At 33.2% G+C, this 25,294-nt stretch overlaps 7 protein-coding genes across 7 annotated transcripts; 5 read left to right on the top strand and 2 right to left on the bottom strand.

The window, feature by feature from the left end:
* Positions 1–3,762: 3,762 nt before the first annotated feature.
* On the bottom strand, positions 3,763–4,453 carry LOC108835773 (NAC domain-containing protein 35-like). Its single transcript, XM_018608995.2, has one exon. The coding sequence runs from the start codon at positions 4,339–4,341 to the stop codon at positions 3,763–3,765; it is 579 nt and encodes a 192-aa protein (XP_018464497.2). The 5' UTR covers positions 4,342–4,453.
* A 7,497-nt stretch (positions 4,454–11,950) lies between these two features.
* On the top strand, positions 11,951–13,425 carry LOC108807727 (putative F-box protein At3g20705). Its single transcript, XM_018579974.2, has one exon. The coding sequence runs from the start codon at positions 12,036–12,038 to the stop codon at positions 13,143–13,145; it is 1,110 nt and encodes a 369-aa protein (XP_018435476.2). The 5' UTR covers positions 11,951–12,035; the 3' UTR covers positions 13,146–13,425.
* Positions 13,426–14,434: 1,009 nt separating this feature from the next.
* On the top strand, positions 14,435–16,266 carry LOC108807726 (putative F-box protein At3g20705). The gene has a single exon (XM_018579973.2). It carries the CDS (start codon positions 14,560–14,562, stop codon positions 15,661–15,663), a length of 1,104 nt encoding a protein of 367 aa, XP_018435475.1. The 5' UTR covers positions 14,435–14,559; the 3' UTR covers positions 15,664–16,266.
* Positions 16,267–17,626: 1,360 nt separating this feature from the next.
* LOC130496025 (putative F-box protein At3g20705) lies at positions 17,627–19,155 on the top strand. Its single transcript, XM_056987761.1, has 2 exons — positions 17,627–18,858; positions 18,988–19,155. The coding sequence occupies exon 1, from the start codon at positions 17,752–17,754 to the stop codon at positions 18,856–18,858; it is 1,107 nt and encodes a 368-aa protein (XP_056843741.1). The 5' UTR covers positions 17,627–17,751; the 3' UTR covers positions 18,988–19,155.
* Positions 19,156–19,443: 288 nt separating this feature from the next.
* Positions 19,444–20,605, top strand: LOC108807724 (putative F-box protein At3g20705). Its single transcript, XM_018579971.2, has one exon. It carries the CDS (start codon positions 19,538–19,540, stop codon positions 20,603–20,605), a length of 1,068 nt encoding a protein of 355 aa, XP_018435473.2. The 5' UTR covers positions 19,444–19,537.
* A 1,842-nt stretch (positions 20,606–22,447) lies between these two features.
* LOC130496158 (uncharacterized) lies at positions 22,448–23,640 on the top strand. The gene has a single exon (XM_056987996.1). It carries the CDS (start codon positions 22,478–22,480, stop codon positions 23,510–23,512), a length of 1,035 nt encoding a protein of 344 aa, XP_056843976.1. The 5' UTR covers positions 22,448–22,477; the 3' UTR covers positions 23,513–23,640.
* Positions 23,641–24,490: 850 nt separating this feature from the next.
* LOC108809412 (probable histone H2A.2) lies at positions 24,491–25,220 on the bottom strand. Its single transcript, XM_018581552.2, has 2 exons — positions 24,950–25,220; positions 24,491–24,859 (listed from the first exon to the last, which is right to left on the bottom strand). Exons 1-2 carry the CDS (start codon positions 25,136–25,138, stop codon positions 24,644–24,646), a joined length of 405 nt encoding a protein of 134 aa, XP_018437054.1. The 5' UTR covers positions 25,139–25,220; the 3' UTR covers positions 24,491–24,643.
* Between the last annotated feature and the right edge of the window lie 74 nt (positions 25,221–25,294).

The following is a 25,294-nucleotide window of genomic DNA, read 5'->3' as shown; positions in this document are numbered from 1 at the left end:
CTCTGTCCTAACGAGGCCGCTTTCGAGGTAATTTCAGATATTTTACTAGTGAATGAATCAATAGAGTCTGAATCATTCATTCTCAATCTATCAAATTCATTCATTAGTGTACACAGTCGGGCTGTTCTAACTCGTTCTGCTCCAAGGTTTCTTGTTTTGATTGATTCCCAAATCTCTTTAGGAGTATCATCATCTCCAATCTGCATTACCAGATTCTCAGACACCGATTGATACAGGAGTATAGTCGCCATACTATTCTTTCCTTCATCTTCTGTTCCTGGATCAATTGCTTCCCATACCCTATAAAACTTGAATAGAGCTTTCATCTTCTTTGCCCAGACATTGTAGTTTGTCGTCGTAAGCATTGGACAAACTATTGCACTTGGAGCATCTTCTCTTCTTCCTGGTGGTGTCGGGCTTTTAACCTCTGTCAAGTCTTTAGTATCAGCCATGGATACTTCTATCTCAACCTTCGCTTTGCACCAGAATTAACACGTGCTCTGATACCAAATAAAGTCTGATAGTACTCTGTTTCTCTTCTGTGAATATTGCTCTGTTTTAATAAAACGTTTGCCTTTGTTTTATTAATCTTTCTTAAACTTTCTTTTGTCTCGTGAGATTACAACTTAGCTTTGATCTCTATATATAGTTGATAGGATCCTTATCTTAACCTAATACAACTTGAACTAGGAATCTTATCTTTAATCCTAATCCTATTAGTATTAGTTATCCATCTTTACCTTTTTTGGATAACTTGTTGTCTAAGCAATGAAGCTTATCCAACACACCTACCTTATGAATTCCCAGAATCTGTTGCAGTGAATCACGGGAATGTTGAAAGACTTTTGTTCCGAAAGTAATACTAGACTTCTCTAGATTTACAAGTTGGCCCGATCCAATCTCGTATTGTTTGAAAATATGTAGGAGTTTGGTTGCATTCCGCTGATCAGCTTTCACAAAAAATAATGAATCATCCGCAAACAATAGGTGAGATATAGATGGACCTCCAACCGTGAGACGAAGTGGGGTTAACTGATTTGTACTTTCTGCTTCTTGAATAAGAGATGACAGCACATCTGAACACAAAATAAAAAGGTATGGTGACAGAGGATCACCTTGTCTCAAGCTTCGACTCGGAGAAAATCTTCCATATGGACTCCCATTGATCAAAACCGAAAAAGAAACAGACGTTACATATCCCATGATCCAACCTATCCAGACCTCACTGAATCCTTTTTTCCTCATAACCTCTTCTAAAAAGCTCAATTCTATACGGTGATAAGTCTTACTAATATCTGTCTTAACAGCCATATATGAGCTTGCACATCTCTTATTAACTCGTAAAGAATGAAAAGATTCATGAGCTAAGAGAGCATTATCAGAAATATGTCTACCAGAAATAAAAGCCGTTTGGTTCTCTGCTACTGTATGAGGAAGAACTTTCTTTAATCGCCATACCAGGATCTTTGAAATAACTTTATATATCACATTACATAACGCAATGGGTCTAAAATCTTTCATAGAAAACGGTCGTTCTATCTTTGGTATTAAACAGAGGTGTGTGTGATTGATATCCGGATCCATAACTCCTGTTTCAAAGAAAGAACGAACCTCTTGGATAACTGCAGGACCCACTATATCCCAGTAGGAGCGAAAGAAAGCAGCCGTAAATCCATCTGGCCCTGGAGCACGACTTGCACCAATATCAAAAACACCCGTGCAATATGCTTATATGTGATATTTGGAGGATTTGATGACGTAAAAAGAACACTGTAAAAAGAAGTAGCCACCCGTGCAATATGCTTATTACCTTTTAACTACATTCCCAGAGCTATCATGAACTGAAAGAATTGTATTCATCGCTCTTCTATTCTTCGTAAACGCATGGTCAAACCTAGTGTTACGATCTCCTTTATTCAACCAACGTACTCGGCTTTTATTATACCAGTATTCTTCCTCCTGTCTATATGCTTCAGTCAACTGATTTTGGAGAAGGTGAATATCTTCAGTAGTAGAGATGGAATCGGTGTGAGCTTCATCAATCTTCTGAATCAAGCTATTAGTTTGTTTCCGAGAATTTGTTTGAGCAGTAGACTTCCATACAGAGATACTGTGACGACATTGCCGTATACGTGTTTTAAGGGACACATTCCGACTTAAATCCGTATCTAACCATCCGTTTTGAATAACTTGACGAAACTCCGGATCATGTACAAATCTTTTATCAAATCTAAACAATTTCTTATTGTATTCTTCTTGTACCCTCTTTCTTTTAGCAAAATGTTCTTCATAATCCTCCATGTAGAGAGCCTGGCGTGCGGAGTTACAAGTTGTTCTTGTTGCAGTAGCAGAAGGAGAGTCCTCTGATTTCCTTTTTCTTAGACGATGAAGGTCCGTTGTCCTTGTGTGGCTCTATACCATGTGAATGTGGTGGAACCGGCTCAGTATGAGACGTATCAGGGAAGCCTGGAGGATGACCTTCATCATCATCAGAGTCGTTATCATCATCATCTTCTGGTCCCAGAGATGGGATGTCTTCGTTACCAGAAGGACACTCGGAAGCGCCATGAGTCAAGAGTCCACAAAAGGTGCAGAATCCTCGCAACTTTTCATAGCGAAACCTTAACGTTACAGTTTGATTACCAAACTGAAATTGTCGTTGGAACTTAAGAGGAATGCTTGCAGAACAGAGAATCCTTATACGAACGTAGTCAAGATTCGATGATCCTTATACGACCAATATGAGTAACCATTCGGCCTGACAGGAATTGAACCCAGAAAGCAATGTGTTGGAGATCATCCATCCTCCATGAGTTCCGGGCTCCATCGTTGTATCGAACACATCCATTCGTTGAAGGACCATGGTCCGCGTCGTAGAAAAGAAAAAAAAAGACACAAGCGGTCGCCCTCTTTATGTAACTCATTCTAATATTAATATCATCCTGTCTCCATATATTTTCCGCTGGGTCGTAAACAAGGCAGTAACGAACAGGCCTCAGCCCTAAATACATCTTATCAGCCAACACCATCCACTCATCCACAAAACCATAAAAGCTCCCGCACTCGCCACGCTCCTCCATGTCTGGCTTTAAAATCTCAAGCTCCCACATGTATGTTTTTGTATTGAATAACATTATGCTTTCATCTAGAGCCAGAGCAGGACTCAGATTTGATCTTGCGGATTACCAAACTATATCCTTTTTTTGTTGAATTCAAAGAAACTTTGTACAAGTTCACGATCAATCAAATCTTTAAGACAAGCAATGTTTCTGTCCTTTTTGCTGTTGTTTGGCAACTACAAAATAACCCTGTCAAAGAAAGTATATGTTGATGACCCCTTCAATCACCAAGGAAACTATTATTGTTGTGAACAGATCACATCAACATAGAGGAAAAGAAACGATCAACAACTCAAGGTAAATACACTACAAACATGGGGGGAACCAAGAAGAGAAGTTACAGAGCAAGAAGTCTTTTAGTTCTTATGATTCTTGATCTTAATTTCACAAATTTGGCAGTTTGACCATTGATAGAGACACTAAGCAAAGTCGCCAACTTTTCTGAATTTGAAAGATTACAAACTTGGGTTTAGTGGTTCAGAATTCAAATCCGTTAGTGGGTGTGTTTAAATCGACAATCAAATCATAACACAAATAACAAGATTATCATGATTTCATTCAACAGGAAAAGAACCAACATCGTAGTCTAATTAACAATAAGAGAGACCTAATCTAAATTCTAGAAGTAGAAGCTTCATGACGATCATCCATCCTTCTTCTTCTCATTGGAATTCTCGATCACATGAATCTTGCATATGACCAGTTCACGAAACTTACCTTCTATTTCCGGAAGCATATATTCTGTCATAATCCAGCTACTCTCGCTACCTGGTACAACAACATCACAAGAAGTATTGTCTCCCCTCTTCTGCTTCTTCTCGTTATTTACTTTGCTTTTAACAAAAGCTAGGGTTTGATGTTGCCCAATGACCATCTTTGTTTCCTCGTCCCTGATATAGCCTTTCGCATTAGCCTTCCAAGACCCACTATCGTCGTCTCGGGTGATCTTCCGTTTCGCTTTCTTACCACAGCCAATCTTCTTCTTAGAGAGTTGAGTCCTTGTCACAATATAGTACCACTCGTTCTTCTTGAAAAAGGAACCCATGGGATGGTCCAGCAACCATGGCTCCTTTGAGTAAACATCCTTCGTAGTGATCTCTTCACGCGGTTGACCTTTTAATTTGGGGATTAAATATTCGTTGATGAGTTCGTCCTCGTAGGGTTGAAACTGAATCCCTCCATCTTCTTCGTTGTATTCATACATGTCGTTGTATTCATGCATCTTCTCTTACGTGTCTTATAGTGTGTTTGAGTTTAGGAGTTCTTTGGGAAGTGTTCTATGAGATTTGTGATCAACCATCGCCTGTATTTGTACCACCCTACATTCTCATGAACCAATGTCAAATTGGTTTTGAAACTCATTTCTAACAGGATTATGATTATTTATTTGTTGTTTATCTTTAAACTTCTTTTACAGCCAAATAAATAAATGTTTCCTATCTTATAGGATATCGTCATCAAATCTTTGTTTTATTCTGCTGCAGCATCTTTAGTTTGTTACGGTTGCCTTTCGTTTTATCCTTTTTATTTTTACCATGAATTTAATCCCATCCCCTAGTCTATATTTGAGAAGTGATTTGCCACATGTCTTCTCTACAATCGTTTTCACAAAAAAAATTGTGACGTGGCTACTAAGATTGATGACATGTCATATGATTAAATATGACATGGACAATTATAATTAATGTTGATATATATTTTTGGAAATCTTTTTAGAATATGGCAATAACTCATATATTACATCTAATATTGATTTATATTTTTGGTAAACTTTGTAGAATATGGTAATAACTCATAAATCATTACTAAAATAAATATATTCAAATATGACATTTTGAATTTCGAAATATTATATAATTTTACTTTTATAATTATAAAAAATTATTATCTAAAATTTTCTGAAATTTTTTAGAAAATTTAAATTGTAATATCATTAGTTTCTTTTAGATATCTGCAAATTATATAAATATTATTTAGTTTTAATTTTTGATAACTATACAATTTTATATGTTTTTAGTAATTTTGTACAAGTTGATTTAATACATTTAACCAAATGAAATAAATAATTTTTTTATCTAAGATTTTAACTTTATATATATACATATATATTCTTAAAAATACTTTAAAAAAATATTTTCTCTTAAATTTATGCTTAATTAATGATATTTATATTAATTACTGGTCAAAATAATAAAATATATAATATTAATAAATTACATTTTAAAATATAAAATTTAACTTTTAAAAAATTCATCACTATACATGGTGCACGAAAACATTTAGATTAATAATTTTGACATAGCTACTAAAATTGATGACATATCTTATAGATTAATATGACATAGACAATTATATTTAATGTTAATTTATATTTTTGGTAAACTTTTTAAAATATGGTAATAACTCATATATTACATTTATTATCGATTTATATTTTTGGACTTTTTAAAAACATGGTAATAACTCATAAATCATCATTAAAATAAATATATTCAATTATGACATTTCAAATTTCGAAATATCATTTAAATTAAAAAGTTTTCAAAAATATATACATTTTTTTGAAAATTATAAAAAAAAAATAAAATCAAATTAAATTGCAAAATTATTAGTTTCTTATATATATTACTGATTTTATAAATATTTTTTAATTTTAATTTTTGACAATATGCAATTTTACATATTCATTCAATATACTTAATTAAAATAAATAGATAGAAAAATCTATCTAAGATTATAATTTTAAATATACACATGCACATTCTTAAATATAATTCAAAATAAACAAAATTGTTTTATCTTAATTTTAATGTTCAGTTAAATTAAATTTTATTAAAATACTGATAAGAAAAAAGAAAATTAATAATATTAATAAAAAAATATAATTTATATTTATCTATTAAAAATATTTTAAAATTCTTTTACTGCACATGGTGCAGGAAAACACCTAGTAGACTATATTTGAGAAGTGATTTTGCCACATGTCTTCTCTACAATCATTCTTACAAAAATAATATGACATGGCTACTAAAATTGATGACATGTCTTATAAATTAATATGACATGGACAATTTTTACCACATGTCTTCTCTACAATCATTCTCACAAAAATTAATATGACATGGCTAATAAAATTGATAACATATCTTATAGGATAATATGACATGGAAAATTATACTTAATGTTAATTTATATTTTTGGTAAATTTTTTAAAATATGGTAATAACTTATATATTACATTTATTTTCGATTTTATATTTTGGACTTTTTAAAAATATGGTAATAACTCATAAATCATCATTAAAATAAATATATTCAATTATGACATTTTAAATTTCAAAATATCATTTAAATTAAAAATATTTCAAAAATATATACATATTTTTAGAAAATTAAAAAAATTAAATCATAAAATCAAATTAAATCGTAAAATCATTAGTTTCTTATATATATCTACAGTTTTATAAATATTTTTTAATTTTAATTTTTGACAATTATAAAATTTTCATCCCCTAGATTATATTTGAGAAGTGATTTTACCACATGTCTTCTACAATCATTTTCACAAAAGTAATATAGCATGGCTACTAAAATTGATATGTCTTATAGATTAATATGACATGGAAAATTATATTAATGTTAATTTATATTTTTGGTAAACTTTTTAAATATGGTAATAACTCATGTATTACATTTATTGTCGATTTATATTTTTGGACTTTTTAAAAAATATGGTAATAACTCATAAATCATCATTAAAATAAATATATTCAATTATGACATTTCAAATTTTGAAATTTCATTTAAATTAAAAATATTTCAAAAATATATACATATTTTTAGAAAATTATAAAAATTAAATCATAAAATCAAATTAAATCGTAAAATCATTAGTTTCTTATATATATATCTACAGATTTTATAAATATAGTTTAATTTTAATTTTTGACAATTATGAAATTTTACATATTTATGTAATATATTTAATTAAAATAAATAGATAGAAAAATCTACCTAAGATTATAATTTTAAATATATACATGCACATTTTTAAATATATTTCAAAATAAACAAAATTGTTTTTATCTTAATTTTAATGTTCAGTTAAATCAAATTTATATTAAAATATTAATAAGAAAAAGAAAATTTATAATATTAATAAAAAATAAATATAATTTATGTTTATTTCTTAGAAAATATTTTAAATTTTTTTACTGCACATAGTGCAGGAAAACACCTAGTTTACAAATATTAAAAACGTGACAAATACTCTACCGTTTTCGACTTGATATCCGTAAGCTTGGATCTTGCTGTAAATATATAAGTCCTTCATTCGTGACAAAAAAAAAATATAAGTACTTCATTATTCATAACCCTTATTGGAGAACGACAAGATGGATCAAACACGCTTTCGGATACGACCAATCTCGCAGTAACCACAAAATATTGAGGTTTGACAATAGTAACTTCTACATCTACAATTTTAGCTCTAACTCATGGAACACTCCTGATGCCACTCTTGAGAAGAATGTAGAATTGCTTCACAGACCTAACTTGAATCTGAAGGGAAATAGTTGCCGGCTTTCTACAGATATTAAAAATAAAAACATTAATATGATTCTCCACTCTCTTATGCTTTTACAAGAGATGAATTTGGTCCGCCTCTGCCTTTGCCTCTGCCTTTTGATTCTTATATTTTAGGTAATATGATTCTGTCTACAGTTAGAGAAGAGAAGCTTGCAGCGTTGTTATGCCGGTGGCTTACCTTTGAGATTGAAATTTGGATTACTAATAAGATTGAGCCTGATGCGGTGTAGTGGAGCAACTTCTTTAGACTTGAAGTGATGGGGGAGTTAGTGTTCAGTTTGGGATTTTCTTGATTAATGAGGAGAAGAAGGTCTCTGTGGCTTTTAGTGAATACAAAACAGCTTCCATCATTGATGGAGAGAGTGATCAGGTCAGAAAAGTGGATCTCAAACAATCTCCGTACACAAGAACTTGCAAACTTGTGGGATGTTATGTTCCAATCTCTGTGCAAATGTAAGTAAATTAGGGCTTAAACCGTTTAAATGTTCTTTCAAATTAGACTAGGGGATAGATAAATTTGAAGTTGTGTTTCATCTCTTCTATGCAAATATGTAATAAAAATTAAGTTATTAAATTTTACAAAACGGAGAGACCTCAAAATATCAGTTTTATGATATCCTAATCTTCAATGATATACCCATCTCAAGGATTTGGGTACAACTTTTAACATCATTTGATTTATGCTTTCAAACATAATTTTTTTATATCTAACTACGTGTTTAGCCTGCACATGTGGATATAAAATTATAAATAAAACATTGAATTTATATTATTTTACGAATCTTTCAAATTTTCAAATTTTATTGATTCAAAAACATTATTTTGGATAAAAATAATATCTTTTAATTTAATATTTTTTTTATCTTTAACCAGTTTTTTATTAATTTATAAACAATAATCAATTAAATAAAAATATATATATTGTTAATATAAAGTGATGTTATTAAAAAATAATTATTGAAATTGCCAGACCTACAAAATCTCAAAGTAAGTCAAATGCATAAGAATGTTAACCAAAATCCAACTTTACATATTATATTAATCAAAATAAATAAAACTATTAATATATGCATAATTTTATTGTGAAATACCTCATATAATAACTGAATAAACACTTAAATAGACCAACCATGTTGAAAAATAAAACATTAATATGTAATGTATAAGATAGGAATATTTACTATTTATTGTTATTTTCATTTCTAAATGCTATAATAGAGAAAATAAACTATAGTCAATCTATATTTTTAATTTCAAAATAGAGATTATTATTTTTCCTATAAACTAGTATTTCTTTATTCCAAAACTATAATTTGTTATTTTAAATGATCTTTTAACTTTAAAGCTTTAATAATTATAAATCAAACAAATAAATTTGGAAAATACAGTTTTTTATTAAAAATTAGAATAAAAATTTTCTTTACATAATAGTCTCTTAAAGAAACTTTAATTTAACAAAGTTATGATTCTGTGAAACTCTTAAAAAATTAAATAAATTTAATTTTCAATTTTTATAAGTATAAGGTACTTGATGTAATTAAAAAGTTAATAATTTTAAAATATTCTCTTTTGGAGACAGATATGTTGTAAATATTATAATAGACGATTTCATTCCCAGTAAAACCTGTTTAGAAAAAATCACATTAACAAACAAATATAAATAATATTTATTTTTTATTGCTTATTATCTCTTTTTAGCATTCTATTACTAAAATAAATTAGTAGTTTTAAAAATATATTCCATGGCATATTTCAATTTAAAATTATATAAATTAATTTAAAATTATTTTAGTATAATGATAAATCTAATAATTATATGCGTATATATAAAACTACTAATTATAAAATTAAGAAATAAGAAAGAAAGATGTAGATAAACACAAAATAAATATATGGAATTATCTTTTTTTTTCTTCTCAAACACGTTTTCCGTTTATTTTTTAAATAATGTTTATAATATTAATTTTTAATTAATCAATAATGAGTTATATAATTAAAGTTAATGATTCATCCTAGAATTATGGAGAATGTGATAACTAATCAAGTTTACTTTACTAATTTGGTGAGATTAAATTCTTTTAGTGGGGGTTATTGGTTGTAGTATTTTGATGAATTTAGGAATCTTTTTTGGATTTAGAAATTTTGATAAATCCATTGATTTTAAAATCAAATATATAGATTTCAGAATCAATGGTATAGATTTCAGAATCAAAATAACTAGAATTGACATGATACAATTATAGCAAATTTGGATCTTTTATTTGAATCAAAATAACTAGAATTTCAGTCAAATTATAATGTATAGAATTGACATGATACAATTTGTATCTTACGAAGATAACATTTGAAAGTGAACTAAATTTATTTTCAATGCTTTTGCTCGTCACCTCATGAGAACTACAACTTACATAATGAGAACTACTTGTACAAAAGTACAATATACAAGGACAGAACGTCAGAACCAAAAAAACAGTAGTAACATAACTGCTTCTTATATGAAGGAGTAATCAAAATAATAATAATAAATAATTTCAGTTCTGTAATAAAATAAATATAAAAACTATAATATGTGTTTAGCATTTTGTATATTATGATAACATAAAATCTGTCCACATTTCTGTAGCTATTGTCGCTCTCATTTGATTGGCTTGTTCTCTTTGTTGATCTTGAGTTGCAAGAATTTCTTCATCGTTGTTATTAACTTCTTGAAGTTTTTGCACGTCATCAGAATCTTTTTCTTCAGGAAAAATATCTGTTCGACAGAACTTTCGAAGAAAGTTATGTAAACCAGCACACACAAGTACTATTTCCGTTTGTGTCTTATAAGGAAGAGGAGGTGCAGACTTAAATATTAGAAATCGAGATTTGAATATACCGAAAATTCTCTCGATAACATTCCTCAGAAAAGCATGACGATGATTGAACAACTCTTTGTCATTTTGTGGAGTAGTATCTTGACCAGAAAACTCTTGTAGATGGTATCGAACACCACGATATGGAGCCAAAAAGTTGCGACGATTGCGAAACCGCAATCAACCAGATAAAAGTTTCCTGATATTTAAAAATAAATAATTATTTATGGAAATATTATCAAGGATTACAATATATATTATACATATTTATATGTACCTTCTGGAACTGGTAGTCGATTTGTGTTCCTTGTTAAAGCATCATTTAATATTTTTGAATCATGAGCTGAACCTTCCCATCCACTGAGTACGTATATGAACTCAAGATCAAAATTACATGCAGCCAATACATTTTGTGATATATCTCCTTTTCGGTTTCGGAAAGCAAATGCTTCTTTTTTTTGTACCATTGCAAATATATGTGTACCATCGATAGCTCCTGCACAATCCTAAAAATATAACAAATATATGATCAAAATAATAATGATAAGAACATAGATAAAAATTATATATATATAAGTACCTTAAAATAAGGATAAAATCTTGTATTTTCCCTAATCTTTTGAGGTATTCCAGGTCCAGCGGTAGCCATGAAACTTGGTGAAATTTGGTTTAAAGCTTGCAAAACTTTATGAAAGTTCTCACTTATAGCAAATTTGGATCTTTTAAAAGTATCTCGTGTATAGCAATACCTTGCATTTTGGCCAACTACCAAGAGAAAAGATGCAACCATTTCTTCAAGGCTAATATATCTTGTATCAGTTAACCCTGTCTTCTCTCGGATGAGATTGCATAACTTCAAGAAAATATCTGGATACATTCGATATAACTCTCTAAAGTGAAGAGGATCTTCTTTCAGCACATTTTCTATATAATCTTGACCAGCTCTTGTGGTTACACGTCGAATGGGACGTTCAATTTGCAATTTGAAAAGTCTCGTATCTTTTGTTAGTGCCTTTTATAATTAACATATGCAATACATATACGAACTTGTCAAAATAACAAGGTTCAATGCAATATTTGCTCCTTTGTATTTTTAACTTAAAATCACTCACAAATCCATTCTGATCCAATTTTAAATCAAATCCTTAAACAAATCATTATTATTGAATAACACTTGATTTTAAAATCTATTTTGAAATCATAAAACCAATAACAATGGATTTTAATACAGATTTTAAAATTATAGAACCAATAACAATGAATTTGAATATGGATTATAAAATCACAAAACCAATAACACTTGATTTGATTTGTATTTTCAAATCCATAAAAGTATGTAAACCAATAACACATCCTAATATTCTCAGTACATATATTATACAGTACTTTGCTAATTTTTAGGGTTTCTGTGCTATTATCGACAGCCACTCGAGAGGCACACACAAAGAAAAAAAAAAGGTTTGAAACTTGAAACAATATGACGATGACAATAACGAATCTTCCAAGAGATTTGGTGGAGGAGATTCTCTCTAGGGTTCCGGTGAAATCTATTGGAGCAGTGCGATCAACATGCAAAAACTGGAACGTTTTATCTAAAGACGAGAGATTTGCCAATAAGCACATTGACAAAGCAGCAGCAGCAGCAAGAGAAACGGTGTATATTATGATAACGGGGGCTTCTAGGGATTATTTGAGTAATGTCAATCTCTGTGAAACTCACAACAAAAACTTTGGTTTATCCATAAACGGCAAAGCTATAAGTATTGCACGAGAACATTCAGATCAAACACTCTATCTATCTCGTGTCTTTGTCTCCAGCGGTTTACTGCTATGCGTATGGAGAACCACCATAAACAACAGAAGTAGGCTTTTTGTTTGGAACCCCTATTGGGGAAAAAGAAGCTGGATCGAACGCCCACCATATTGTTGGTATGAAAGGTTTGCGTTCGGCTATGACAAAGCTTGTGGTAGCCACAAAATCTTGAGGTTAAGGACTAATAACTCGAACAAGCACATGGACATCTACGATGTGAGCTCTTATTCGTGGAGGACTCTTGATGCCACTTTTGACAGACATTTAATAAAGTATATTGAAATTGGCTTGTCTTTGAAGGGAAACACTTATTTTGAATCAGAAGGTCGTTTCTTACACTGTTTTGATTTTACAAGAGAGAGGTTTGGACCATCTCTACCTCTGCCTCTGCCTCCGTCCTATCCCTCTAGAGATAGTGTTTTTCTATCTTCAGTTAAAGAAGAGAAGCTTGCATTGTTATTTTCACCACGGAGTACTTTTCGGGTTGATATTTGGGTCACAAATAAGATCGAAGATCCCTACGTGGTTTCATGGAGCAAATTCTTCAAAGTTGGAACTGAGACGATGCAACGCATTGATCATCGTTTTAGGTCTGGCCATTTTTTTATTGATGAGGAGAAGAAGCTCACTGTGGTTTTTGATATGTATGGCCAAATTAACAAATCATACATCATTTTTGCGGAGAGTGGTCATGTCAGAAAAGTGGATCTCGGACAATACTCAGGAGCTTCCGTACTTGTTGGATGTTATATTCCAACCTCTGTGCAAATATAACTAACAGGTTAGTGATTAGTCAATTAACACGTTCTTTCAAACAAGAGTAAAACTTGAAGTTGTATTTCATCTCCTTTTATATATGCAACAGATGATGAATAATTAATTTAAATTAGTCACTTCCTCTCGTTTCTTTACTTGTGTTCCATCTCAGCAGCAGTCCATGGCTTCTTCAAATCTCTTCAAACTAATTATATTACTCAACTGTTTTTGTTATATTTATATGTTTTTCTAATTCCACGTGTGAGGATGACTTTGAAATGTGCCTAACCCCGGTTTTGGGCACATCCGGATGAAGCTTCGTTTTCATCCCAAAATGAAACATTAACACGTAAAATAACCCTAATTAAAAACATAGGATAAGTGAAGACATTACTTACTTTTCTTCCACTGATTCTCTGGTTGCGGATAACATGTACTGGTGTTGTTGGTGTTTCTCGTTGCCTGATTCTTGAATCCGCGAGTGAGTAGTGTCGAGCTCGTTTGACCATGGAGAAATCTCGGAACCAGAAGATGGGTCTTGGTTTAAATCAAGATCCATTGTCTCTCCTTGAACACTAGTCGACATGAGAGCTCAAAGACACAAACTTTATAACCCAAAACAGAAACTTTGCTTCTTTTTTTTTTTTGAATATTACCAAGTCCGGCTCTGGTTTACGAGTCGCGAACAAGGAAACCGTGGAAATTGAAGTGGATGTGTGGGTAAATGTTCTCTTGATCTACCTCTAAAGTCAATCGAATCATGATTGATCCGATTGTTTATAGTTCTTTTATGATCTCCTAACTTTTGTAGTAAGTTGTTAAACTGCATGATTTAGGTCATGGCTTGAATCAATTTAAAATCTAATAAATAACAATAATATTTTATGAGAAAATACAAGAAGGAAGGTGTAGACATTATCTCCATGCAATTATGTGAAATTAGGAAAATGGAGAAGGTTGATTCCTTATATATCGTTAAGAAGACACAGTTTCATTATTTGACTGAAACAAAAAGCTTAAATAAATAAAAGAAACATAAGGCCGGTTCTGTTATGGTTCACACTTTTGGTTTGGGATGATGGTTCTGGTTGACTTCGTTTGGTTTGATATCTATGACTCGGTTTAATCGATTCGTACTGGTATTGGTAGCAAAAAATAAAAATAAAGGCCTTAAAATCAGATCTTCATCACTAATACATCTAGTGGGCCTAAATAAGAATGACCCAATACCCGTAACCTAACAGACACTCCACCGTTGAATATTTGCTATATATACTTCATAATCCTTATAACTTAGGGTTTCTAAATCTTCAATAATCTAACGATAAATCTTCGCGAGAAATCAGTTGCCAAAAAGGAAAGAGTGTTTGAAGGTTGACCTAACTTGATCTCTGTGTTCATTGGTCGTTGCTTGAAACTTGAAACAGTGACTATGATGATATTTAATCTTCCTAGGGATCTGCTGGAGGAGATTCTCGCTAGGGTTCCGGTGAAATCTATAAGAGCAGTGCGATCTACATGCAAAAACTGGAACGTTATATCTAAAGATGAGAGATTTGCCAATAAGCACATTGGCAAAGCAGCAGCAAGAGAAAAGCAGTACCTTATAATTGGGGATTCCATGGATTATTTGAGTAGCGTCAAGCTCTATGAAACTCACAATAAAAAGTTTGGTTTATCCATAAACGGTAAAGCTATAAGTATTGCACGAGACCATTCAGATCAAACACTCTATATATCTGAAGTCTTTCTCTCCAATGGTTTACTGCTATATGTATGCAGAAACACCACAAGCATCAGTAGGCTTTTGCTTTGGAACCCTTATTGGGGGAAAATAAGATGGATCGAATGCCCAGTATATCGTTCGTTTGAAATTTTGGCATTTGGGTGTGACAAATCTTGTGGTAGCCACAAGATTTTGAGGTTAAGCAAAGATAACCCTGACAACCACATGATGGACATCTACGATTTGAGCTCTGATTCATGGAGGACTGTTGATGTAGCTTTTGACAAGAATGTGGGGTCTTCTGAACCTGGCTTGTCTTTGAAGGGAAATACTTTTTGGTGTGCTAGCGATAATGAATCCAAAGATTATTTCTTACACTGTTTTGATTTTACAAGAGAGAGGTTTGGACCACGTCTACCTCTGCCTCCGTCCTCTTACTCTAGATATTGTGTTTTTCTATCTTCGGTTAAAGAAGAGAAGCTTGCTGTGTTATTTTCACCATGGAGTACTTTTGGGTTTGATATTTGGGTTACAAATAAGATTGAAGATCCCTACGTGGTTTCGTGGAGCAGATTCTTCAAAGTTGAAACTGAAAAAACGATACAAGACATTGATCGTGGTTTTAGGTCTGGCTACTTTTTTATTGACGAGGAGAAGAAGATCACTGTGGTTTTTGATATATATGGCGTAACTGACAGATCATACATCTGTAGTGTGGAGAGTGGTCATTTCAGAAAAGTAAATCTCAGACCATTATCAGGAGCTTTCCAACTTGTGGGATGTTATGTTCCAAGCTCTGTGCAAATTTAAGTAACAGATTGGTGATTAGTCCATTTACATGTTCTTTCAAACAGCAATAAATTCGAAGCTCTATATAATTTCTTCGATCTACACAACATATGATAAAGAATTTATTTATTTAAATATCTTAAAAGAGAGAGCTTTTCCTCTCTTTTCTTTACTTTTGTACCATCTAAGCAGCAGTCCATAGCTTCTTCAAATATCTTCAAACTAATTTTGCTTAAAACTCTGTTTTTGTTTCATTTATATGTTTTTCTAATTCCACGTGTGAGGATGACATCGCAGGTATCCAGGGCTGACTTTAGTTGTGTTTTGCTGAAGCATTCACTTTACGTGTGTTTTATTCTGTTCTCACTTATTTTTCATTAACATTAGCATGTAAAATAACCTTGAAATTACCAACTCAGAAGTGCCTTGCATCTGAAGCCATGTAATGGAGTTGCGAAGTGAAGATTGCTTCACCTGCTTATATTAGACTCCATCATCATTCGATTCTCATAAAGAAACGAAACCTTAAACAAACACAGAAAAAGGGAAAGCTAAAATCTTGAGGTTTTACAATAGTAATTTCGACATATACGATTTGAGCTCTAACTCATAGAGCGCTCCTAATGCCACTCGATCTTGAGAGGAATATAGAAGTGTTTCACAGACCTAACTTGCCTCTGAAGAGAAATATTTACTAACATGATAGAGATATAAAGACACTCATTATAATTGCTTTTAATTTGTTTGGACCGCGTCTGTCTTTACCTCTTCATGTGCCTAACTCTTATATTGTGTGTAATATGACTCTGTCTACGGTTAAAGAAGAGAAGCTTGCGGCGCTTTTTTATACCTGTGGCATACATTTGAGATTGATATTTGGATTACCAATATATAATATTGAGCATGATGTGGTGTTGTGTAGCAACTTCTTTGATTGACGAGGAGAAGAAGATTGATGTGGCTTTTAGTGATATAGACGAGACTGATGAGAAAGCATACAAAACAGCTTCCATCATTGATGGGGAGATTGGGATCGTGTCAGAAAAGTGGATCTCAGACAATCTCCATACACACGACCTTGCAAACTTGTGAGCTGTTATGTTCCGAGCTCTGTGCAAATCTAAGTGAATTAGTGATTAGGCCCTTTACATGTTTTTCAAAACTATACTAGCCGATAGATAAATTTGAAGTTGTATCTCATCCTATGAAGCACGGGGACGGCAATTCACTGCCGTCTCACGTACCAGCGGCGTTTCCGGGACGGAGATGTGGTGGGACGGCGTGGGAACGTTTCCGAAACATTTCAGAGTCGGTGGAGACGGCAAAGATTTGTGGAAACGGCGTAGTTAAGTTTCGGAAACGTTTTTGAAACGTTTCTTATGTAAACTCAGTATATTTTTCTGGAAAACAAAAAAGGAAACACGTCATTTAGTTAAACGATTAGGGTTAAAAAGTTCTAAACCATTTTTTGATTTTAATCTTAAATAAACTCTTATTGTCTTCATCTTCTTTCTTAATTGTCAATTCTCATCATCTCTTAGAGAAACACAGTAAGTACTATAACAAACTCTGTTTTTTGGTTTGTCAATTACGTATGTGTGTTGTTTCATGGTTTTTCAAATCATACGTACATAAGATATTATAGTGATGTTTTATTTTTATATGATGACTATGATTTGGTTTAAAAATTTATGAATATATATATTATATATGTATATATATTTTTATAGGCATATCCATGCCGTACCCGTATCCATAAATTTTAAGTTTAGCCGTTTCCCGTCCCTGCTCCCGTCCCCGTATCTGTGCCCGTATCCGTTCCGGTGCAACATAGATCTCATCTCTCCTTTGCAATATGTGATCGAAAATTAATTTACTTCTATTTTACAAAACGGAGAGAGAGCTACAGATTCAGTTAAACAAACTTATAAAAATCTATGTTACATGTAATGGGCCTAAATAATACTGACCCAACAAAAGTAATCTTTGTTGGAGTTCGGAGACATTAACATTCTGATATACTTAAGTTTTAGGGTTTCTTAACAAACTATCGACAGCCACTTGAGAAAGAAAAGTCAGAGAGTCTTTGAAACTTGAAACAGAATTAAGATGAGAATGACCAATCTTCCAAGGGATTTGGTGGAGAAGATCCTCTCTAGGGTCCCGGTGAAAACTATACCAGCAGTGCGATCTACTTGCAAAAACTGGAATCTTATATCTAAAGATGAGAGATTTGCCAATAAGCACATTGAAAATGCAGCAACAGCAGCAGCAAGAGAAAAGGAGTTTCTGATGATCACGACGGGGGATACCATGGTTTACTTGGTTAGGTTCAATCTCTATGAAACTTGCAACAAAAACTTCGATGTATCCATAAACCGTACATGTATAAGTATTCCACGAGAACATTTACAGTTTTCAGATGAAACACTCGTTAGAAGTCAAGTTCTTGTCTCCAGCGGTTTACTGATATGTGTATGGAGAAACATCAAAAGCAAGCTCTTGGTTTGGAACCCGTATTGGGGAAAACCAAGATGGATAGATTGCCCAACTATGTATTGTTCGTATGAAAGGTTTGCTTTCGGCTATGATACATCTTGTGGTAGGCACAAGATCTTGAGGTTTAGCAGTGACAAACCCAACAGGCACGTGGAAATCTATGATTTGAGCTTTGACTCATGGAGGACTGTTGACGCACCTTCGCGCAGGAATATAATAGAGTACATTGTGCCTGGCTTGTCTTTGAAGGGGAATACTTATTGGTATGCTAGAGATTCTGAATCAAGATATGGTTTAAGCTGTTTTGATTTTACAAGAGAGAGATTTGGACCGCATCTGCCCCTACCTCCGTGCTCTTACTCTAATTACTATGCTGTTTCTCTATCTTCGGTTAAAGAGGAGAAGCTTGCAGTGTTATTTGCCTCAATGTATCCTAGTCTTGGGCTTGATATTTGGGTAACGAATAAGATCGAACCCTACGAGGTGTCCTGGAGCAAATTCTTCAGAGTTGAAGCGAGGCAACACATTGATCATTGTGTTAAGTCTGGCCATTTTTTTATTGACGAGGAGAAGAAGGTCGTTGTGGTTTTTGATAGACATAACAATGCATGGGTCATTAGTGGGGAGAGTGGCCATTTCAGAAAAGTTGATCTCAGACAATACTCAGAAGCTTTCGATCTTGTGGGATGTTATGTTCCAAGCTCCGTGCAAATCTAGGTACGTAACAGATTAGCGATTTCTTTCAAACAATAATAAATCTTCAAGATGTATCTCATCTGCTATATATATGCGGTAGAATCTATATATGCAATAGATGATGAATAATTAATTTATTTAAAATCACAGAAGAGGGAGCGCTCTTCCTCTCCTTTTGAGAAGCAACTCCATGCTGTGGCTGTGGGCGTGGGGGCAGTTTACTTGTGTTCCATCTCAGCAGCAGTCCATGATTTCCTTACCCTGTGTTTTTTTCTCTTTGCTACAACTTTGGTTAGTTCCTCTACTTAATTTGTTATACAAATTAACATGAAAGCAAATAGCAACATATTTTTAAAAAATTACATCTGCGCGGACCGGAAAATTTAGTTGTTTATTTTTCCGCAATGACTCGTCTATGTATCTTGATTAAAAATTGAAAATAGTATAAATTTAAAGTTGTGTTTCAAAAAAAAAAAGTAAAAATTTAAGGTCGCTTCTAATACGTCTAATGGGGCCTAAACAAGACTAGCCCAACATCTCAATACTTTACTGAGTCTTAGGGTTTCTGTTACTTCTATAACAAACTATCGTCAGCAACTCGAAGAAAACACACACAACCACAAAGGAAAAAAGAACTGCGTCTTTTATAGGTGGATTGGACTTATTCGTTTCCACAAAGGTTTGAAAGTTGAAAGAAAACATGAAGATGACAATTAACGATCTTCCACAAGATTTGGTGGAGGAGATACTCTGCAGGGTTCCGGTGAAATCTATCGGAAAAGTGCGGTCTACTTGCAAAAACTGGAACGCTTTATCCAAAGATGAGAGATTTGCCAATAAGCACATTGACAGAGCAGCAGCTGCAGCAAGAGAAAAGGAGTACCTTATAATCACTGCGGGGGGTTCCAAGGATTATTTGACTAGCGTCAGTCTCTATGAAACTTGCAACAAAGACTTTGATTTATCCATAAACCGTAAAGGAATAAGTATTGAACGAGAACATTCAGAGGAAATAGTCTTTATATCTCAAGCCTTTTTCTCCAAAGGTTTATTGCTCTGTGTATGGAGAAACAACAAAAATAGGCTTTTGGTTTGGAACCCTTATTGGGGGAAAAGAAGATGGATCGAATGCCCACCACACTGTTTGAATGAAAAGTTTGCTTTCGGCTATGATAGATCTTGTGGTAGCCACAAAATCTTGAGGTTCAGCAATGATAACCCCCGGATGGAAATCTACTATTTGAGGTCTGATTCATGGAGGACTTATGATGCCTCTTTTAACAGAAATACAATAAAGTATAATGAACCTGGCGTGTCTCTGACGGGAAACACTTATTGGTATGCTACAGATTATGAATCAAAAGATGGTTTCTTACACTGTTTTGATTTTACAAGAGAGAGATTTGGACCACATCTGCCTCTACCTCCATGCTCTCACTCCTTTCATACTGTTTGTCTATCTTCGGTTAAAGAGGAGAGGCTTGCAGTGTTATTTGCCCCATGGTATAATGCTTCTGGGGTTGATGATATTTGGGTTACAAATAAGATTGAACCCTACGAAGTGTCCTGGAGCAAATTCTTTAAAGTTGAAACGATGCAACACATTAACTCTCGCCATTTTTTTATTGACGAGGAGAGGAAGGTCATTGTGGTTTTTGATAGATATGACAATGCATACCACATTTGCGGGGAGAGTGGTCCTTTCAGAAAAATGTATCCCAGAGTATATAGTAAATACGTACGACCTTACAAACATGTGGGCTGTTAGAGCATGAACATCGCCAAGTCCTTAAAGTGGTCCTTGTGTTTTTGGTGTGGGACCCACCAACTTTTCTAGATTACTGAACCAATTTGTCCCTAGATAAGAAACGTCCTAGTGTTGTCCTTAACCCTGTTCGCGGTGCAATTGGTCTATTTTAATTTATTTATTTTTTTGAAAAAACAAAATTTAAAAAAAAAAGAAAAAATTTACCTAAGGACTTTTAAAGGTCCTACTGATAAAGATGCCCTTATGTACCAAGCTCTGTTTAAATCTAAGTAACAGATTAGTTATTAGTCCATGTGCATCTTGTTTGAAAAAAAAACAAACTAGAGTTTTTTCATTTTATAAACTTTGATATTATCATTTTTTTTGAATATATGATTTATATTTTAGTATTATGTATTGTATAACTATTAAATTTTATTGTTTAGGTTTCTTATTACTTTAGTAATATATAGCGATTTGTTTTATGTATTTTACATTTTTATTAATTGTTATTATATTTTCGAGTTTGATACTATTAATATATATTTTAAAATAATAAAATTAAGAATCTTCTTCAGCATATTATTTTTGAAAAATATATAGCTGTAGAAATAAAATTTTAGCATATGTTAAGAACTTTATTTTTGTATAAAAATATTACATAGTTAACAAATTTTACTCGTTTAATGGTAAATGATAATTTATTTAAATGAAAATATTTTAGAAAATTTAATAGGTTAATTTACCAATTTAATACAGTCTTGTCATATTTAATTTACATAATACTTCTATTATAATATAATACAGACTATAATTATAAATTTATCAAAATAGCATAGAAATTTTGTTTTATAATAAAAATTAATTAATATTAACTATTATTCTATTACTAATTACGAAATTAAATAATATTTATTTGATAAAAAATATTTTAAAAATTGAGTAAGATTTTGTTAAAATTTTCTCAATAGATTTTGTTATAATTAAAAATAAAATTAAAATTTATAGCTAAAAATCATTTATTATTAATATTTTTATTAATTATTATGTCATATTATATAATTAATGAAATGTAACTATTATGATTTTATGGTAAATAAATATGGAACTTCTTTTTCTTTTTCAAAAAAAAAATATGGAACTTCTTTTTTTAACAGAGAAGATTGTTTCCCGTGTCTTCTATATGAGCAAATAGATGATGAAGAATTAATTTATTTAAATTTTCACAAAAGAGGGAGCACTTCCTCTCTTTTATTTACTTGTGTTCATCTTAGAAAAAGCAGTCCATGGCTTCATCTACTTAATTTTGTATACTTATACATCCTAATTTTAAGATTTTCATTATATGTTTTTTTAGTGAACATGTCTCAGATTGTTTTTCTCCTGTGAATATATACACAATAAATCAATAATGTTAAAATTAAAATATTTTATCAGTTTATGCAATTATTAATGTAGAGTTTATGTAGCTTTTTGTCGAGCAAGAAAAGTTATTTTGATTTATATTTAAATAAAAAACATTTACTTCCACAATATTAGAATATTCTAAATTTAAAATTAACTGATTTTAATGTATTTTTATATCTTACAATGTAAATAGTTTAGATATAATTTTATAAAATATTAATTTATGATTTTATTTGAACCCATATTTACATAAATTCTTTAAATTTGATTATTTATTTAATTATTTATATTATATACTGACCTGATTTAGAATCATAATTATTAGTATATTTTTTTATTATAGTTTTTTATCAATTAATATCAACATTAATTTACTGAATACGTTTTCTAAACCCACACGTGTGAGGATAACATGCGAAATTCTTATTTGAACGACCTTATCCTCTTCCTTCCTTCCTTCTTGTTCGTCCTCTCTCATCAGCAGCCATGGCTTCTTCTTCTGCTCTCTTCAAGTTCCATTCACAGACCTTCAAATCTCCAAACCCCTCACCTCCTTCATCAAACCATCCCAAACCCAGAATCTCACATCTTCATTTCCCTAATTCAACCTCACGCCATTCACGACGTCTCAGCAAAGAATCCACCACCAGAACTCGTTTCTTGGCTCCTCTCTGCTCCTCCCTTCCTTCTCCTTCTTCTCCTCCCACCTCCAAAGAAGAAGCCATCCTCCAAGCCAAGACTTGTCTCTCTTCTTGTCTCGTCAAACCCCTCAACAACCCCAAGCTCGCTTCCCCGAAGCTCAAGAAACTCAAACAGCCTCGGTTCCGCCTCGAGATCCCGATCCTCGACGACGACGACGGCTCGCCTTCCTCTCTCACTCAGCTCGCGTTTTCCATCTTCAGCGACATGCCCATCTCGAGAAGAGGCTCCAACGTCGTCGTCAAGCTCCTCTTCCTCTGGCCAGACCCTTCTTTCATCGAACCAGCAGTCAAAGCCTTCCGTTCCGACAGCACGACCAACCACATCGCCATGTCTCCCGTTTCGGAACCACTCAAAAAGGCTCTAAAATCTGCTGACGTGGCGGTTTTCATGGCGCCCGAGAGATCGCAGCTCGAAGACGTGAGGCTATCCACGGAAGGTTTCGCCACGAAGCCTGTGGTGATGATCAACCCGAGGTGGTTGTTCGAGGAAGAGAAGAGCTTCGGAGACGACGACTTCGTCGGTTCCTTCGACGTGATCTACGCGTTCACGGGTTTGGAAGTGAGGGGGATCTTGAGCAAGAGGAAAGGAGTGATCTTTAAGTGTGTGAGGGACGGTGTTGTGAGTGGGGAGAGATGGAATGTTCTCGTTGAGGAAGAAGAAGGGGATGGGGCTTTGAAAGTGGTGTCTCAGTTCAAAGCTAGGCCGTCTATGGAGGAAGTTGAGCTTGTGCTGTATAACTTGATGGCTATGAACTCGCCCATCACCAAATCGGCTAAGTTTCTTAAGGATTTGGTTTCTAATATCACTGGGAAGAAGTAGTTTTATTAGTGAGAGAATTTTGTAGTGTGTTCTTGTTCTGTTTTCACTTTCCCTGGAATTAAGAGAGATGCTTATAACGGGGTCAATGTTTTCTGTTAAAAGAAAACTAGCTCATTGAATGTGATTAATTAACCATCCAAGAACGTTGAGCTTGAGAGAGTGACAAGAAACAATGATGAACCTTTGAGCATTGTATACTATTATAAGTTGCTCAATGCTCCTTGGCTTCTATTTCCATGATAAATGCACAATCTGAGATGTGATTGTATAGTTCTCATTTAGCCTATCACGCCTCAGTGTCTTAATGCATGCTTTCATCTAGAACCAGAGCAGGACTCAGATTTGATCTTGCAGATTACCAAACTATATCCTTTTTTTGTTGAATTCAGAGAAACTTAGTACAAGTTCACGATCAATCAATCTTTAAGACAAGCCAGTTAGTTCTGTCCTTTTTGCTGTTGTATGGCAACAATAAAAAGCCCTGTCAGAGAAAGAATATGTCGACTAAGACTAGTTTCAAGACACAGATGACCCCTTCAATCACCTAGGAAACTATTATTGTTGTGAACACAGATCACATCAACATAGAGGAAAAAGAACCGATCAAAAACTCAAGGTAAAGGAGGGGGGGGGGGGGGAACCAAGAAGAGAAGTTACAGAGCAAGAAAAATTGTAGCTGTTACTATGATTCTTGATCTTAATTTCACAAATTTGGCAATATGACCCTCAGCAGATACTAAGCAAAGTCTTAAGATAAAGAACTTAATACCAGTGAAAACACTACAACCGTTGTTGTAACCAAGATCATAAGATACAGAGCGAGATTAAATTGTGGTTTCTTAATCAGAATTTCACAAAGCTGGCAACTTTAATCTCTAGTCAGATCAAGTAAACAAAAGTTAAAGGCTCCCAAATTTAGGTTTATTGGTTAAGAGTTTAAATTCGTATGTGGGCACATTTAAATAAGGAATCAAAACATAACAAACATGATTTTCATTCATAACGAAAAGGATTCTACAACGTAGTCTCTAATGTAACAAAAGAGGGAGAAAACAAAAAACAAAGACCTAATCTAAATCTAAACGCTACACATTGAACCATCTTCAAACAACAACAACATAACTAGAGATTCTACTCATCGTCATCACCAGAAGGTTTGGAAGCACCACCAGCCTTCTTAGGAAGAAGAAGATTATGAATGTTGGGCATCACACCTCCGTTCGCAATCGTCACATCCCCAAGCAACTTGCTCAGCTCCTCATCGTTCCTCACCGCCAACTGAATGTGTCGCGGCACGATCCTCGTCTTCTTGTTGTCCCTCGCTGCGTTTCCCGCCAATTCAAGAACCTACACACAGATCCCAATTTCGAAATTAGGGTTTACGAAATCGATCCCCACCAAGATATAAAGAAATTGAGTAATTATTAATTTAATTACCTCTGCGGCGAGGTATTCGAGAACGGCGGCTAAGTAGACCGGAGCTCCGGCACCGACACGCTCGGCGTATTTGCCGTTCTTCAAGAATCTGGCGATACGACCGACGGGGAACTGGAGACCGGCTTTGCTGCTCCTCGACGTGGCCTTCTTGGCAACTCCGGATCCGAGAGTTTTTCCACGGCCTGCCATTTCTAGAGAGACACGATCGAAGTAATTAATTTTTTTTTTTAAAATGAGTAGAGAGGGGAAGCGTACGAAATTACACAGTGGACACGAGGAGTCTCGTGGATGTATATATATATACTACTGCGTAAAGAGTAAAGACGGTTGAGTGATTTTTTGTCC

Source organism: Raphanus sativus, chromosome 6 (assembly GCF_000801105.2).
Source record: "Raphanus sativus cultivar WK10039 chromosome 6, ASM80110v3, whole genome shotgun sequence".
NCBI classification, from domain to species: domain Eukaryota; kingdom Viridiplantae; phylum Streptophyta; class Magnoliopsida; order Brassicales; family Brassicaceae; genus Raphanus; species Raphanus sativus.
This window is presented reverse-complemented; position numbering and strand designations above follow the sequence as displayed.

Excerpts from the sequence above, each read along its gene's own strand:
- LOC130496025 (XM_056987761.1), top strand. The coding sequence starts at position 17,752 with ATGAGAATGACCAATCTTCCAAGGGATTTGGTGGAGAAGATCCTCTCT.
- LOC130496158 (XM_056987996.1), top strand. The coding sequence starts at position 22,478 with ATGGCTTCTTCTTCTGCTCTCTTCAAGTTCCATTCACAGACCTTCAAA.
- LOC108809412 (XM_018581552.2), bottom strand. The coding sequence starts at position 25,138 with ATGGCAGGCCGTGGAAAAACTCTCGGATCCGGAGTTGCCAAGAAGGCC. Across the intron at positions 24,860-24,949 it reads TCGAATACCTCGCCGCAGAG|GTTCTTGAATTGGCGGGAAA; the intron begins GTAATTAAATTA and ends ATCTGTGTGTAG.
- LOC108807726 (XM_018579973.2), top strand. The coding sequence starts at position 14,560 with ATGATGATATTTAATCTTCCTAGGGATCTGCTGGAGGAGATTCTCGCT.
- LOC108807727 (XM_018579974.2), top strand. The coding sequence starts at position 12,036 with ATGACGATGACAATAACGAATCTTCCAAGAGATTTGGTGGAGGAGATT.
- LOC108807724 (XM_018579971.2), top strand. The coding sequence starts at position 19,538 with ATGAAGATGACAATTAACGATCTTCCACAAGATTTGGTGGAGGAGATA.
- LOC108835773 (XM_018608995.2), bottom strand. The coding sequence starts at position 4,341 with ATGCATGAATACAACGACATGTATGAATACAACGAAGAAGATGGAGGG.